At 43.0% G+C, this 16941-nt stretch overlaps 1 protein-coding gene across 1 annotated transcript; it reads left to right on the forward strand.

Moving 5' to 3' along the window:
* The first annotated feature begins 589 nt into the window (after positions 1-589).
* CLSPN (claspin) lies at positions 590-14733 on the forward strand. Its single transcript, XM_058819931.1, has 25 exons — positions 590-632; positions 1421-1550; positions 2111-2574; positions 2855-3019; positions 3616-3705; positions 3919-3991; positions 4248-4356; positions 4885-5438; positions 5900-6091; positions 6503-6693; positions 7120-7322; positions 7488-7552; positions 7954-8159; positions 8760-8920; positions 9007-9233; positions 9427-9541; positions 10224-10305; positions 10615-10709; positions 11268-11432; positions 11517-11638; positions 12246-12373; positions 12656-12758; positions 12843-12925; positions 13114-13275; positions 13471-14733. Exons 1-25 carry the CDS (start codon positions 594-596, stop codon positions 13582-13584), a joined length of 4038 nt encoding a protein of 1345 aa, XP_058675914.1. The 5' UTR covers positions 590-593; the 3' UTR covers positions 13585-14733.
* Positions 14734-16941: the final 2208 nt, after the last annotated feature.

Below are 16941 nucleotides of genomic sequence, written 5' to 3' on the forward strand. Positions count from 1 at the left end.
AACGAAACATAGGCTCTATTTAAACGCATGAAACAATGTGAAATGCTTTGGCAGCAGAGCCCCGTCCCCACAATGTCGATAATTGACAGGGATGTGAATTCCCGGGGCCTTCACGGCCCCTCTCATCCACTCTTGGTCCCTCACGAACCCTTCTTGGTCCCTCACGTCCCCTCTCGTGTCCTCATAACTCCTCTCAGTCCTCCACGACCCGCTCGGCCTCCCAGGTCCCCTCGCATCTCTTCTCGTCCCTTTCGGCCTCTCACAGCCCCTCACGTCCCTCTCGCTCCCCCTCGGTCCCTCATATCCCCTCGTGTCCCCTCGCGTCCCCTCACGGTCCCGCCTCAGCCCGGGCGCGGGGAGCGCCCCCATCGCCAGGCGGCGCAATAGCGCGCGCGGGCGGCCTGAGGGCGGGAGCAGCGATTGGTCCATGCAGAGGGGGCGTGGCTTCGATGAACCCCGCCCAGCAAGGCGGTCAGGGGCGGGGCTCACGGCGCTGTTCTGGGCAGCCATTGGGTGATGCCGGGACGGGGCGGGGCCAGGGCAGCGCGCGAAGGCTCGAAGCGGTCCCCGGGCGGCGGGAGCGCGGGCGGGCCATGGCGGCGGTACCGGTAACAACGGAGGGCTCCGTTGAGGTGAGTCCTGCCGCTCCCCTCCGTTCGGCATGGCCGGCCGGCTGCTGACGGCGGAGGCAGCTCGCGGCTGCCTGAGGCCTTGCGGCTCCTCGGGCGGTGGTGAGGTGGAAGGCCCGGGAGGGACAGCGAGGGAGGCGGCGGTTCCAGTAACCATTCCTGTACGGCGCCCGTTCGGGTAGCAGTGCCGATGGCGGAGCCAGTAGCCACCAGCCACCGGCCACCGCTGCCCGCCTCTCTTGATCACGGGCGGTCCCGCGCCTTCGCTGGGCTCGCCCTTCCTGTCAGACTACAGCTCCCAGCATGCCCCGTGCCCGCCCTGCCGCCCGCGGGGCACGCTGGGAAGGCCGCGCTCAGCCGGTCTCTGCGGGCGCGGTGCATGTCGGGACGGCTGCTGGGCCCTCCCTGCCGGTTCTGAATAAAATTAATAAAATTAATAAATAATAAAGTAACGAGTAAAAGTTGTCCGGTCTGAGTACGATCACACCAGCCAATGTCAATGCTGTGTTTTTGCTGTGCAAACTCGCATATATACTCCCGTGTATGTGAATAGCCATTTGTATGGATAAATATGGTAAATATCAAGGGTAAAAATAAATTTTAATAAATATGTAAATATCATAATTAAAATATAAGGAGACAACATGTGGATTTCATTGTGTGCGAGAGCTTAGCCAAGGTTTTAGAATGAATTTGGGTGCCAGCAGTCAGGACTGCATAAACAATATGTTACCCCATTAAAAATTAGGACATTTTTACTCCATTAAGAAAAATCGAATTTTGCTTTGTAGCTTCCACTGGAGGATTTGAACCCAGACTTGCAGAAACCCCTGGACAGCGACTCTGACAGTGGCCAGGGCAGCTGTGAGACAGCATCCCCAGGGCCCCTTGGCAAGAGCACAGCATCCTTCGAGGACAGAGGTCTGTAACATTCCCATGAGTTGTTTTTCTCCAAAATTACATTTTTTGTTTCATAAATACCTTTTAGGAGATTGTCGCTGCTTGACTTTTAGGAATCCAAATTCTTGTTGCTGCCCAGAATGTGAGCAGGCATCTTTAAACATCTGAAGAGTATTTTATGAGCTACAGAAAGAAAGAGACTGAATGGAATGTGTTTAATTACTTATTCACTTTTTACTTATTACTAATTACTTATTCACTTTTTTTTCCCCTGTTTTGTTTAGTCTATGTAGCGATTTTTATTACTATTTCAAGGCAACGCACTACTAGTGAAGGGTTTTCAGCTTTGCCTTTTCTTTTTTAAGGTTAAAAACCTTTAACATCAATTTGGGTTAATTAAATGCTGTTCTCTGGGGAGAAGTGGATTTTGGAAAGTCGAGTTTGGAGCATGAAAGATTTTTCATGCTTCCATGAGAAGCTCATTTGCTGTGGATGGTGATATTTGACAGATTTAATGGCTGTAAATTTGGTTGTTTTTTGATTAATTTGTTGCACTTTTTTATTTTCATGTCTTTTGCCAGATTCAGAAGAAGAAATTTTTGTGCGTAAAAAAGCAAAAAACCAGAAGGTGCTTGAGGACAGTGAGAGTGAAGAGGAGGAGGAGGATGGAGGCTCAGCTGTGCAGGAAGATGCTTTGAGTAAGGACAAGGAAAATGGGGAGGAAAAGGAGAATTTTGCTGCTGAAAAGAAGAAAAGATCCCATGGAATCCTCCCAGCTCTGCTGGACAGTGATGGCAGTGACACTGGGGACCCACTGCAGATTGAAAACCTTGAAACAGGCAAGAGCTCTTCCTTGCCTGAGGGTGAGCTGGGACAGGAGAGACCCCTAAAATCTGGGAAAAAGTACAGAAAGCATAAACATAAACATGATGTTGAAGAGGAGCCAGCAAAAGAAGCTGGAGCAAATTCCAGGAGGAGAAAAGAGAAGGAGAAAATAATGAAGTCAATTAAACAGCTGAGGAAAGAGAAGAAACCTGTGGCAGAGGTGGGTGTTTAGGCACAGAACCTCAGATAATTTCTAATCTGTGTTAAATTTATTATTGCTTGTGGTTATTCTGTTCAAAACTTCACATTCTTGCAGCAGGTTTGAGATCCACAACATACAAAATCTGCATGTTCATTTCAGTTAAATTGCATTAAATTTGCAGTTTAAGGAAGTACAAAACCTAACACTTGATGATTTCATGCCATTTTAAATGAATGTCAAAGAACTAAAGGGCCCTTCTGAAAGGAATCACACAAATAATTTATTCTTCTGGAAGCAGGTGGATGGTGGTGAGAGGTTTCCCTTCAATGACAGTGGATGTCTTCTGGATGACAAAGACCTCTTTGATAATGGCTTGGAGGAGGAGGATGATCAATCCCCTGAGGATGAAGAGTCCCTAGAATCCATACGAGCAGCTGTGAAAAACAAAATGAAACACTACAAGGTAACAGTTGGCTGTGATACAAAAAATATTGTAAATGTACTGTCTTTGGAACTGATAGAAAATAGGTTTGGATGGGATATTGGGGAGGAATTTTTCCCTGTGAGGGTGGGGAGGCCCTGGCACAGAGTGCCACATTTTAAATTAATGTCAAAGCCACAGCTGTGGCTGCCCCTGGATCCCTGGCAGTGCCCAAGGCCAGGCTGGACAGGGCTTGGAGCACCCTGGGACAATGGAAGGGACTGGAATGGGATGAACTTTAAGGTCTTTTGCAACCCAAATCATTCCATGGTTACTGGATTTAGCAGGAATTTGTACCTGAACAGATTCTAAAACTCTCTGTGACCGTGGTGGGGTTGTGCTGCTGGGCAGAAGAGACAAGAGCCTTCTGGTTCTTGTTTTTAGAGATGGAGAGATGTTGTTCTGGCCAATTCAAAAGATAATTCTGGAGTAGGAGCTTTGGAATCAGCCCTTGTGTGGGGTCTGTGCTGGTTAATGAGCCACTTGCTGGCTTTGCTGACCAGTGGTAGCTCTGTACAGTTATTTTTGATGTGTTTGCCCTTGATAGAAATCATTGAATTTCTTCTTGTGCCCCATAGAACAAAGAACATTTTCCTGACAGTGAAGGCTACAAGCATGTATTTGATGAGGAGAATGAGGAGCCTGTATTAAAGGAGCCCAAAAGGAAGGTGAAGTCTTCATCTTTTTAAAGCTCTGGATTGTTGTTTGTCGTGACTAAAATGGTTTTGTGTGCACAGTGTGGTTTTGTTTTATTTTTTTAAACTGGATGCTTTATTCTGACTCCTCGCTGTTTGAAAAGGAAAAATAAGCTATTTAAGAGGCAGAGAGAGAGCCCCATGTTTTGTTCCCTGGCTTCAGAAACCTTTCTTTTCTCCCCTAAGGAGCGGAAAGCAGCATGGCTGAGTAAAGAAGCCATTAAACAACTGCACAGTGAGACCCAACGACTTCTTAGAGGTAAAACTTCTACTCCTTTACATATAAAGAATTTAAACTGTTCAGAAATTCAGAGGAGAAATTGAAAGAATTTACCCAGAAGGTTAGAGCCTTCTTTGACCTAATGTGACTTATTGAGGGTTGAAGGGTGCAAGACCATTTTTATTGAAAGACCTGTTAAAGGTATTTTTGTAACTAATGAAAATAAAGATATTTGTTATCAAATAAAGGGCTCAGATGATGTTTTAAGTCTTCTCTCACTGTATTTCTCTGGCAGAATCATCAGTGTCTCTCCCATATCATGTGCCTGAGGCCAAAAGTGTTCATGACTTCTACAAGAGCAGACCTCGACCAGCATGTCAGGGAAATGCCATGGCCCTGCTGAAGTAAGGACTTAAACCTTCCTCATCCAATGTTTTCATAAACTTTAGGTATCTCTAGCTTTTCTTTGGAGGATAACCAAACTTTAAATCCATAAAAATAGGAAATTAGGAGAATGTCATTGCTAAGCATCAGGCAATGCTGCTCTCCTTACAGAGTCATAATGTTGAAGTGATCAGGACCAGGAGTCACTCATATGAAGGAACTTGCTGATGCAGTGTTACTTTAATGGGATTTAGGCTGAACCCCAGTATTTTACTTGTACTGTTTCTTCTCTGAGTAATGTGTGTTAAAATACTGAAGCTACAGTAGTCACAAAATCCCTCAGGAATTTCATACTCTGCTACTGTAGCCAGTACAAAACTTTTACACTTCCTTAAGTTCTCATGAAGCTTTCCAGATTTCTGTCCTTCATCTCTTCCTACACATTAATGACAATAATTAGGAAATTATTTATTCCTCTCAGTTTGTCCTCAGCCTTCTCTCCCTTTCACACTAACCATGGGTGGTGTGTTTCTTTCTGCCTCTTTTAGGTCCTCTAAGTACCAGCTGCCCCTAAATGAAGAATCTGCAGCTGTTGGGAGCTTGAGCAAGGATGGCAAAGATGGGCCAATGGAAGGTGATCAATCAGCAGCTGCTGAGCCAGAAATGAACCTGGGCAGAGATGTTGATGCTTCTGTGACTGAGCCTCTTGCTGCTGAAGGGAGGAACTTGCCAGAGGACTGTGCTGAGCAGCCCAGGCAGGACAGGGAGGATTCTGATGCAGTTACAGAGACTGTAACTGATGATAACACAAAGGAACAGCAGCTCTCCAACTGCCTGAGCACTGACTGTGATGAGCAAAAGGAGAGTGAAATTCCTCCAGCATCTGGAGATGCCCTCATGGAAAGAGGGGAAACAGCACCAGATGTAGAAGGGGAAACAAACACTCCACAAGTGGGGCTTGGGCTGGTGGCACAGCCTGAAAAAGTGAGGAAATCCAAGCTGGATAAACTTCGTGAACTGGGCATAGACCTGTCCATCCAGCCCAGAATCTGCTCTGACAATGAATCCTTCATAAACCTCGAGGAAGCTGATTCAAATAAAGGTATCACTTGTGTTGTAGTCCTAAGCAGTGTTGATCTGAGCTTGGCTGGAAAACTCAGAAATATTGAGGTGATAGAACAGTCAGGCACATTCACATACTTAGTATGGATTCTTTGAGATATGTTAACAGAAATTTAGAATTGGTTGGTGGATGGGAGGCTGGGCTGGAAGGGAATTGAGGTCTTGTGGACAAATGGTAGTCAATGGTAAGATAGTTTAATAGTAGCTAATATTAATTAAATACAAGCTGCAGCATAAATATTCTGTGGTGGTTTATTATTAGTTGAATAGAATAGTTTTGCAAATATTATATTTTAGTATTCAAGACTTAGCTTTAAGCTATCCTTTTTTAAACTTAGCTTTAAACTAAACTTTCGGGGCAAAAAATGCTTAAGGACCTATCTTTTAACAATCAATGCTTTTCCATGCTATCACATTAATTTAATTAATGTTTATTTCAAGAACTAGAAGCCCTGAAAGCACGTTTCTTGAAGCACACTCTGCAGACATCCAGATCCAAAGGGGAACGGGCCATAAATATGAACATCATCCGTAAGGAAACAACATCTGATGGGAAGGAGGAGCTGAGAGCAGATGTGGTGCCAGCAGTTTTGGCTGCAGAGAGCCTGGAGGAAGCAGTCCACAAAAAGCCAGGTTGGTGGGGGAGAAGAAGAGACAGGGATTGAATTGGAAAACACAGCATGAGAGGAAAATGTTTCTTAGTGCTGCCCTACAGAATACAGGTGAAGGGATCTTCTTCTGTAAGATTACTGGGTATGTTCCCCCTAATGGATGGCCCTGTTTTTATAAAAGAATTCTTGGTAGACCACTGAAATAGCAGTGGGACAGCCTCAGTCAGATCTTTGTGATTAATTCCTTAGACTTTTCCTGTTTCCATGAGAAGCTGGGGCTGCCCCATCCCTGGGAATGTCCGAGCCCAGCTTGGACAGGGCTTGGAGCAACCTGGTCTGGTAGAGGGTATCCCTGCCCGTGGCAGTGGTGGAAAGGGGTGAACTTTAGGGTCTCTTCCAACCCAAACCCTTCCCTGAATCTCTTCCTGTGCAGGTGAAAAGCTGCAGGCCCTGAAGGCCAAGCTGCAGGAGGCCATGAAGCTGCGCAGGACCGAGGAGCGGCAGAAGCGGCATGCGCTGTTCAAGCTGGACAATGAGGAGATGCTGGAGGAAGAGGAGGAAGAGGAGGAGGAAGAAGAGATGACAGATGAGTCTGAGGAGGAAGAAGAAGAAGGTGATCATGAGGTCTGTATGCAGCATTTCTCCATAAGCTCATCAGCATCTCTGTTCTGCTTCTTCTTCCCTGAGGAATGGAACTTTTGTGCACTGCTGATTGGGGGAATTGCTAAGAATTCTTCCTAGAAACTAAAAAATTCTATACTTTCCATATTCATATGGATTGTCTAACCTTGAATCCATGAGTATTTTCTTTATTTATCTAAACACTATAAAATCAAATAGAAATGTTTAAAAGGTTTTGATGCCCCTTCTTTTTAAAAATCCTTGTCTCATTGCTGGCAGGGCCAAACAGCTCACGTGCCTCACCTGGGGTAGGGTTTGCCATGACAATAATCAATATCTGTGCTGTGTTTGGGGATGTTTTTAGAATTCACAATTTCTCCTTGGGGATGTTCTTTAGAATTCACAATTTCTCCTTGGGGATTTTTTTAGAATTCAGAATTTCTCCTTGATGAAGCAGAGGAAGATAATGAAGATCCAGAAGAGAAACACATGGAAGATGGTGATAAAGAAACTGACAAAGAATCAATTGATGGAGAAAAGCTGGAGAAATCTGAGCATGGTGATTCTGTTCTGAAACATCCTTCAACAGAGTCTACATTGATGCTTTTTAAGGACAGCTCCTCAAAAATGGGGTAAATAAGCCAAGCCTTAAAAGTGGTGACTGAGAAATTTTAAATTTGATCAGCATGTGTAGATTTTTTAATATAAAAAGCCCTTTTAAAGTATTTTTGTGTTACCTTGGGTTTTTTTTGCAATTCATCCTTAATTTATTAGCACATACCTTTTATGAATTGCAGATATTCTCTTCCTGATGAAAAACTGGAAATGGAAGAAACTGTAGACAAAGGACCTAACAAGCTAGGTAAAGTAGAATTATTGCCCTAGATAATTGCCTTTTTTCCCTTTTTTTTTACTTAGCATATGTAAAAGCTTCTGTTTAAGACTGGTATTCAGTATTTCTGTTATTTCATCACCTGTATATACATACAGTATGATTTTAAAAGTTCAGATGAAAAATGGGTGGTCTTGAAAAAACTAGAGCGAAAAATACTGTTCAAAATAATACTGGAAGAAATAAGAAATGTCAGAAATCAATAAGATAAGTAAAAATGTGTAATATGCTTCCTGTGAGAAGAAGGAAATCCAACATGACCACAAAATGAATTTTTAGCAAGGTGTCAGTGCTGCAAAATATTACATTGAGGTTTTGCTGGATTACACACACACAGAAAAAAATTAAGCACTATATTTTTTTATTTCCAGAGGATGAGGATTCGTTTTCTCTACCAGCACTGCCAAAGGAGAACAGCCACAACAGCAGCTTTGAGTTCATTGGCTCCATGATCCCATCCTACCAGCCCTGTAACAAGCAGGCCTCCAGAGGAGGGAGCTTCTTCCCTGCAGCAGGGGGGTTCAGGTCCCCCTCCCCAGGATTCTTCAAAACAAGTTTTATCAGCTCTGCTTCCAAGGTGAGATTCTCCTGGTTGTGTCTTATACTAACACAGTGGGAAGTAAATAAATGTATTTTATCTTGATGGTCCAAAGAATCAACCCAGACAAATGCTTTGGTATCAGTGAGATCTCAGAAGAGCAAACTGCCCCTTGGGTTTGTGTCTACATTGGAATGGATAAAAAATGACATTACAAAACTTATATTCTAAATCACTAATGAAATGATGCTATAATCTGGATTTATATCTAAAATATGTGCATCATAAATATGGTTTTAAGAATGCTTACATGGGCTACACAACATCTGATGGCAGTGAACTCCTGTGGTGTAGTGGAGCAGCATGGACATAATTTGATTCCTGTATGGTTTGGGTTGGAAGGAACCTCAGAGCTCATCTCATCCCACACTTTCCTCTGTCCCAGGCTGCTCCAAGCCCCATCCAACCTGGCCAGGAACACACTCAGGGATGGGGCAGCCACAGCTTCTCTGGGAAGTCTGTTCCAGTGCCCCTTGCATTTAAATTTAAACTAAACAATTTGCTTAACAACTTCTTCCTAAACTTAACTGAACAAATCCTTGCTAAATAACTTCTATATTTTTGTATTCCCTTGACTAGAGCTCTGGAAAGACCTCTGAGCCTTCTCTTCCCATAGAAGATTCTCAGGACCTCTATAATGCCTCTCCTGAGCCCAAGAGTTTATTTCCAGGAGCTGGGGAGTCAAGGTTTCAGTTTTCCCTGGAAGATGACACTCAAAGCCAGCTGCTTGATGCAGATGGGTGAGTGATGGGTGTAAAGGATGGTATTTAACAGAAATAGGATGTGCAAACCAGCAAGATTTTTCTAACTATAGTCTTTCTTTCAGGTTCTTGAATGTTGGACAACACAGGAACAAATACCAGTCCTCAAAGCACCAGCTGCCACTGGCTAGCATGGATGAGAATGCCATGGATGCCAACATGGATGAGTTGCTGGACCTGTGTTCTGGGCAGTTCAGCAGCCAAGCTGAGCACGTGCCAAACACCAGCAGCACCAAAAAGCAGAACATGGAGGAGCTGCTCAACCTTTGTTCAGGGAAATTTGTGTCTCAGAGTATGTCCTGAGTTCTCCTTTCAGCTTTGCTGGTTACTTGGTTTAGAAGTTTTTAGCTGAGGTGACTTCAAGCCTGGGTGCTGATGCCACATGTGGAGTTTTGTCTTTGTTGGGAGCATGTGCAGTTTTATTTCTGGGGTGTTCTCTGACACTTTAAGAGCAGAAATAAGTTGCATCATATTTCTTTCTGTAGCAGGTTCTCCCACATGGGCTTCTTCAGTGTCTTCCAAGTTAGAAAAAGACAGTGACATAGAAGATCCAATGGCAGAGGCTCTGGAGCTCTGCTCAGGCTCCTTTCCCACAGACAGGTTAGCATTGCTCTCCTAAAATTTACAGAAGTTAATTCTGGTAACTGTCTTGTTTCACTCTTAGAAGTGTTTTCTTGTTTAACAGCAATTTGCTGTCAGTGAAAGTGTGCTTTGTTTTGGAGGTGAAGGGGAGGAATATTGCAAATTGCTCAGCAATTACTCTAATTGGCAGCATAAACTGTTTCCCACAGCTGCTGTGAAGGGAAATCCTTTGTCTTACACTGATAGTGAAAGAAACAGTGAAGAACTTCCATTAAACTGAGAAAAGATGATTAAAAGTGGGACTTTTTGGAGTCTTCTGGGCTGTTGCCATAACCAAATGTAAAGTTGGATACTTGGAGTTTTTTATTGACTAAATTGGAGAGTGTATGGCTGCCTGACAAAAGGACAGTGAGGCTTAATAAGTGGGAATGTTAAGGGGATCCAAGAGAAATTTGAGAGGAGGAAAAAAATTGGAAAAATCAGTGCTTGTCCCATGGTTTCTGCAATTGAAGACCTGAAGTCTTAAAACATCAACTCAAATGGGGATTTGAGGCATTTATTGCTAAATGCTGCTGGCAAATTGGAGCTCTGAGCACTCCCAGGGAATTGCTTGATAGCAGCTGAGGTGGGTGTTGAAACATTGTCTTGATTTACTGGAGATAAAATGAAAATGCTTTTCTCCCATTTACGTTTTCCTTAGGGAAGAGGAAGAAGAGGAGGAACAAGAAGAACTTGGTGGTTTTCAGCTTTTAACAGATGATGAGGCCTGTGCAAGTGAAGAGGTGTGAACTGATGGAGCCTGGCAGCTGCTGGATAAAATGGATAAAATTCCATTTATCTTTCTAGGTTTTTAATATATCCATCAATGCAAAGTACCACAACTTCCCTAACATGCTACTGAAACATTTTTCAGAGCAAACTTTGGATTATGTTAAAGATCTCTTTAATATAATGGTACAGTGAAAAAGGCAAATCCTTTGAAATATGTCTGATGTTTTAGTGTCTTGTTAATTGAAGAACAGACAAATCTGTGGTTACAAAGCAATCTACTCTGGGAAATTTCTTATTTCTGGAAACTTTTTCTTTGACAGGATGAAAAAAGTGAAGATAGTGCTGCTGAAGAAGAAGAACTCAGTGATGAAGAAGAAGAAGTGCTAAGACATAGACCAGGCTTAAAGAAAAAACTGTAATTATTTTAAAAAATCTTTAATTACCAAAGAAAATAGAATATTAATAGCACTAGAAGTTTAGTTTAGAATTATTCCCTCTCTAGCAGATGTTTATATGGTCTGGTTTTTTACTTTGGAGCTGTCATGGTACATGAATTTAACTGTGTCACTTGTGGCTTATAGATGATTTCCATTATATATGGAAATCAAAAAGCCACAATTAAACCAGTGCAGCATATTTTTTTGACCAAAAAAAAAGGAATGCAAGAATATTGTTGTCATTCCTCATGTCTTAATATCTTACTTGTTCTAGCAAGAAAAGCCCAGAGTTGACAGTTATTGCCATCGTCTTTGGAATCTGGGGAATGGCAATGATTTGGGGTGTCACATGATGCCAGGCTATGTGTGTAAATGTGCAAGAATTCAAGGCTTGGTCTTTCCAAAAATTACATGAGAAATTAGGACACATCCTTAGGAAATGCATTCAGTTCATGTCAAAAGATAAATCTTGCTTTCAGAAGATTAGTGTGGTGGCTGTTTTGCTCCTAAACTGAACTTTTGACTTTTTTTCCTAGAAAACTGCAAGATTTCATGGAAGAGGAAGCAGAGCTGTCGGGGAGTGATGTGGGAAGTGAGGATGAGTACGATGGTGAAGACCTGAACGAGTACGAAGAGGAGATTATCGACGAGGAGCTCCCGAACGATGCGGAATTAGGAAACCAAATACAGAAATTCCACATGTCAGTGCCATTCTCAGGAGGTTTTTGGGTGTGTGAGGCCCTGGCTGAGCTGTGCTAACCTGTCCCTGTCCCCTGTGCTGGCAGGAAGGCCATGCTGGACGATGACAAGCGGCAGCTCCGCCTGTACCAGGAGCGGTACCTGCTGGATGGGGACCTGCACAGTGATGGCCCAGGCAGGACCAGGAGGTTCAGATGGAAGAACATAGGTGAGCTGTCACACACACATTTATGAAAAAGCCTTTCCTTAGGAGCTTTTTCTCCTGAGAAGCTGAGAGGCCTCAGGAACAAAATGTAAATAATAATTATCTACCTCTGTGGAATGCAACAGGTGCATCTGTGATTGGTCTCATGTGGTTGTTTCTAATTAATGGCCAATCACAGTCCAGCTGTCTCAGACTCTGAGAGTCACAAGCTTTTGTTATCATTCCATTCTTTTTCCTGTTCCTTTCTTCTATTCTTTTAGTTTAGTTTTAATATAATATATGTCATAAAATAATAAATCTGCCTTCTAAACAGGGAGTCTCATCCTTGTCTCTTCCCTCTTCCTGGGACCTCTGTGGACACCACCACAGTGACCTATGATCCAGAGCTCATAGATTGAAAACAGAGCTTGTGTGTGTGTGTGAAGTAGCATTTTAATCCTCAATAAAATATTTTGGGCATAAATTGGTTGGGGGATGATTCTGGGGTTTTTTTGTTTGATTGGGGTTTTTTTGCCTTGTTTGTTTGATTTGTTTTGGGGTTTTTTTTTGTTGTTTTTTACTAGCCTCCAATTTCAAAACTGATAGCTAACTGTCTTGGTTTGTTGCCTAGATTTTGCTTCACAGATGGACTTGTTTCAGAGAGATTCAGATAACGAGGAGGAGAATGAGGAGTTTGATGAGACAGAAGTGAAATGGAGGAAGGAGCGATTTGAGAGAGAGCAGTGGCTCCGTGAGCAGGTGGGGTGAGCTGCTAGAAGGGCTTGCTCAGTCTCTGTATCATTGCTGGATGTGAAATTGTTTATTCCTCAAGTTAAACTTCAGTACTAAATCAGATTTCTCAGCTGAATGTGATGCTGTCCATTAACAGAACAGGATGATGAAATATCTAAGAAATTACAATAACTTCTTACAGTAGAAAGTAAATAAAAATTAATTTACATAAAGACAATTACTTAAAATACTGAATGAAATGTCCATTTGTAATATGATTTTTTTTCAATTGTCTTCTCTCTTCTACAGAAGGAAAAAAACAAAGAGCAGGAGGAAGAGGAAGAAATTGGTGGGGACAGTGCATTCATGAAGCTGGCAAAAAAAGTGACTGCCAAGTCCCTGCAGAAGAAAGGTGAGTTTGATTTTTATTGAAGTGACAAGAAAAGAAGAGAGGGAAAAAGTTCACAAACTGATCTTTCCCCCTTGTCTCTGCCAGCCTGCCCAGCAGTGGTGGCACAAGGCTCAGCTCTGCTGCCCAGGAACCCATTTGAAGCCTTCAGACCTGCCAGTGACGTCCAGGTGGGTGCCAGTCCTCAAAAATGGCATTTCCCACCACAGCCAAGTCAGTGCCCCTGAATTCTGGGCACTCCTGATGGGTCTTGTGGTGATGTGTGAGCAGAAAGTAAATTTTCTCTGCAGAATAACTTACAAAGCAACCTGCCTTGTTTCCTGAGAGTGCTTTAATGCAGCTTTTCTTTGCCTTGCAGATAAAGAATGGGTCACTCTTGAACAGACCTAAAGCTGTCCTTCAGAAGCTGGCAGCAATGTCAGATCTTAATCCAAATGCCCCTCGAAATTCAAGGAATTTTGTCTTCCATACACTTTCACCAGAGAAGAGTGAGGAGGCAAAGGAAAAATCAAAACCTCAGGTAAAGATTTGGGTAGCAGGTGCTACCAGTTGTGGAGATTATTTGAATACACACTGAAATCTGCCAAGCAGTTAAGAGCACTGCTGTCTTAAATATTCCCTGCATGCTCTCAAGCCAAATATTTCTCTCATAACTCAGAATTTAAGCTTTTTTTTGGACATTTTTGTAAAGTTTAATGTATTTGACTGTCCTTAGGTGAAGAAGAGAGGCCCTTCTGCAGTTATAACATCAGCAGCAAAGCGGCCCAGGGTAGAAAGCTCAGAGGACTCCAGTCAAAGCAGAAGCATTTTCCAGTTCTTGGAGAGCTGAATATTCCTGTTTGGAGCCAGAGATTGTCTCCCCTTTGCCAGCTGCAGTTTATTTTGCCAATCTGCCAGAAATCACCAGCCAAGGAAACAAATGGGTGCCACCTCATTCACAAGTTCCAGTAATTTCCAGGCTGTGGTGTTGTGCTTTGTTTTTTCTCTGTCCTCTGTAGCAAATGGGAGCACGAAATCCATTCCTGGTTTGGAATGAAATGCTGACTTGATCTTTCCCAAGCATTAAGGAAATGTCCACTGCTGTGGGCTGTCCTCACAGGTGCTGCACAGGTATCAGTTCCACCTGGAAATGCCATTGGTGTCACAAGGAAATACCTCAGGTAGCTGAAAGCACAATAAAAGGAGGAATTTCTACAGCTCTGGGAGAGAATGAAGCAGTGTTGGCCATGGCAGGACACTTGTTTACAATTGCAGCACAAAGTTTTAGCTGTGGCTCCCTCCAGTGTCTTATTTTCTTTAATGTTAAGCATTTATTAAGCTTCTCCTTTTTAGAAGCACTAATTTATCCTTGAAATGTTTACTTTGTGGGAAAGGTCCCAGTCTCTTCTGAGGCAATATGAGAAGGGATTTTTTCCAAGTTTTTATTACTGTTGATGTCCTTAAACTTGCAGATGGATATGTGTGTGGAGAGGGAAGAATGTGAGAGCCGTGTGGGAGAGGAAAAGGTCTGGGGGGGTTTATTTGCATTGCTGGGGGAATTTGGGGTTGCTTTGGTTTGCCCAACTCCAGGCTATCTTTAACCATCCATTCTGTTGTTTTCATGGAAGCTGCACTCATCCAAGAGAAACCATCCATTGCTGAGCAGTCAGTAAGGAAAGGGCTGCTCTAGAATGAGGGAATTTATAAAGAATTGTCACTCACAACTATTCTAAACAGTGTGACAGAAACATAAACCGGAGTGTCCAGCATTCCTGATGTTTCTGATCACAAGCTGGAGAGCAGATAATGGTGCCACAGGCTCCTGCTCTAAAACTAAACCTCTCTGGGACTGGATGTCACATACCTGAGGTGCTGGTACCATTGGAAATGTCTGAGCTGTAAATTTTGTAACATCTTGAGCACATGCCTGATGTGCTGTGTGTAAAATATTTTATTGTACAGTATGTTATAAAGAATTATGGTACTAATTGAAGTGCAACTTTACAATAAAACATGGTTTTAATTTTGGAGGCAGTTAGAATTAATTTATAGGATTTCACTCATGTCTTGGGGTTTTTTTCCCCCAATGTTTTTTATTTCTATGTCTGTTTTTTCATTGCTGCCTTTTTTTTGTAGCCACAACTCAGCCCTTCACTAGGAACAGCTGCAATAATATTGGATTACAACAAAAACAACCCCTTGTGTTTATTGGAGTGTGGATTTTCAACTCCTCAAGTCTTCCACTTGGGTTTGCATTAAAATTCTTGGCCTGCAGAAAATGGTTTTTTCCTGCTTCAATAGTTTTGGATTTTTTAGTTCCTAGACAAAACTTTCTTTATCCTGTTCTTAAGAAGTGTCTGTTTTAGTTCAGTGCAGCAATTCTAATGATTGGTGTACCTGGATTTGGGATTGGAGGTTTAGGGAAGGGGAATGACCTTTCCTTCTTCATTATCAGACTTTTCTTGAAGCACCAAATTACAAAAAGATTTCTGAACACCCACTTCATTCTTTATCAGTGTTTCACTGATATGAAAGTTGAACTAATTCAGCCCAGCTTTGTTGGGTAACAACATTCAAGCTCCAAATTTGGGCATTTTCCCAGAATTTTGCTCCTGCTCTGCCACTAGAGTGCAGCAAGAGAATGTGCTTGCTCTGGCACAGGGGCAAAGCAAAATCATTAAAGCTCAAACTGTGTCTTGACTCCAGGGGAAATTCTTGCAGTTTTCCATGCTCTGGCATTGCAAGGGATTAAATTTATAGAGACCTATAATTGCCACATTTTTGCATTAGAAAGTGGTAGTTTGAAGAGCACCTTTAGAGGATTGGCTGGGTCCTGGTGCTTTCCTGGCTTCTCCTCAGCACATGCTGCTAGCCATAATTATGGCTTTTATTTTGCTTTCCCTGTAGAATTTTCCCTTTAAAATACATTTCATTTGTTCCAGAGCCAAGGGTAGAGAAATACCATTGAGCCTGAAAAGCTTGTAAATGGAAATACATGCTAGGGGAAGGTTTCTGGCTGCATTTCCCCCACAACAACTTTGCAGTAGTTCAGGGTTTGTGAGTTGCTGCTGGAAGCTCTGCATGGAACCCTAAAAATTCCCTTCCTGAGAGCCTATTCCATGCCAGGGACAGGTTCTGTGGGAGCTGGAATATCAAGGAATATCCCATCCATCTCCTGCCTCCAGCTTTTCCAGGGCTGCCCCTCTGCTCCTGTCTGGCACATTAACTCAGCTTTGCCTTCTCATTTTCAGGTATTGATTCAGCTCTCCCCTCCTGGCATGGATGTGAGGCTGCTGTGCTAACAGGGACAAAAATCCTCCCCTTTGCTGCTGGAAGTGCCAGGAGTGGGCTGGGAAGGAGGGAATGGCTCAGGGTGGGGATGAGGATCCTGCATCCAGGCACTGCTGCAGCTCAGCCTCAGCAGAAGCTGCTCAAAGGTTGGATTTGATGATCCTGGAGGTCTTTTCCTACCTCAGTGATTCTGTGAATGGTGTCTGCAGGGTTCTCCTGGGCTGAAGGAAGAGCTGATTTCACTTCTTCCACTTTTTCCTGCCCTAAGTGTGCCTTGGGATAACTCAGAGCAGTTAAACCTGATTAGCTCCTTGTTGTGACTGGTGATGTTTGAGTTTGACTTTGGTGCAGAAGTGGCTGCAGCCTGAGATTTTCATCTGAGTTGGGTAGCTCTAATAATAATAATAACACCTCTCTGTGCCTCAGTTTCCCTTTCCCACATAGCACAGGAGGAATTAAACCCATGAGTTCCTGATCCTTGACTGCACCACAGGAACCTTGATAAGAGCAGTGCTGCTCATACACGACATTACCTGCTGAGTTTGCAGAGAGAATGAGCTTCTGGGAACACAAATGATAATGGAGGATTTAAAAAAAAGGACTTAAAAGCAGAGGGAGGAGCAGCCCTAGGTGTGAGGTAAAGGTTGGCATTGCAGACACGTTCATAATCCCAGCTCCTGCCGCTGCACGGCTCCTCGGGGCTCAAGGCACTCACTGAATTATGTTTTCCTTCCCTTTTTTGCCAAGAGACTGAAAAGGGGAGAGAAAAAAAACTATTTGTTTGTCTTGTCTAATTTAATTTATGTTATTTATCAAATAGACAGGTTATTTGGGAAACCAGATGGACCCAGGCTAAAATCATCTGTATTTCCAACATGTGAAAAATTATGTTGGAGTGGACACATAAAAGGCAGCG

Source organism: Ammospiza caudacuta, chromosome 25 (genome assembly GCF_027887145.1).
Source record: "Ammospiza caudacuta isolate bAmmCau1 chromosome 25, bAmmCau1.pri, whole genome shotgun sequence".
In the NCBI taxonomy this organism is placed as follows: domain Eukaryota; kingdom Metazoa; phylum Chordata; class Aves; order Passeriformes; family Passerellidae; genus Ammospiza; species Ammospiza caudacuta.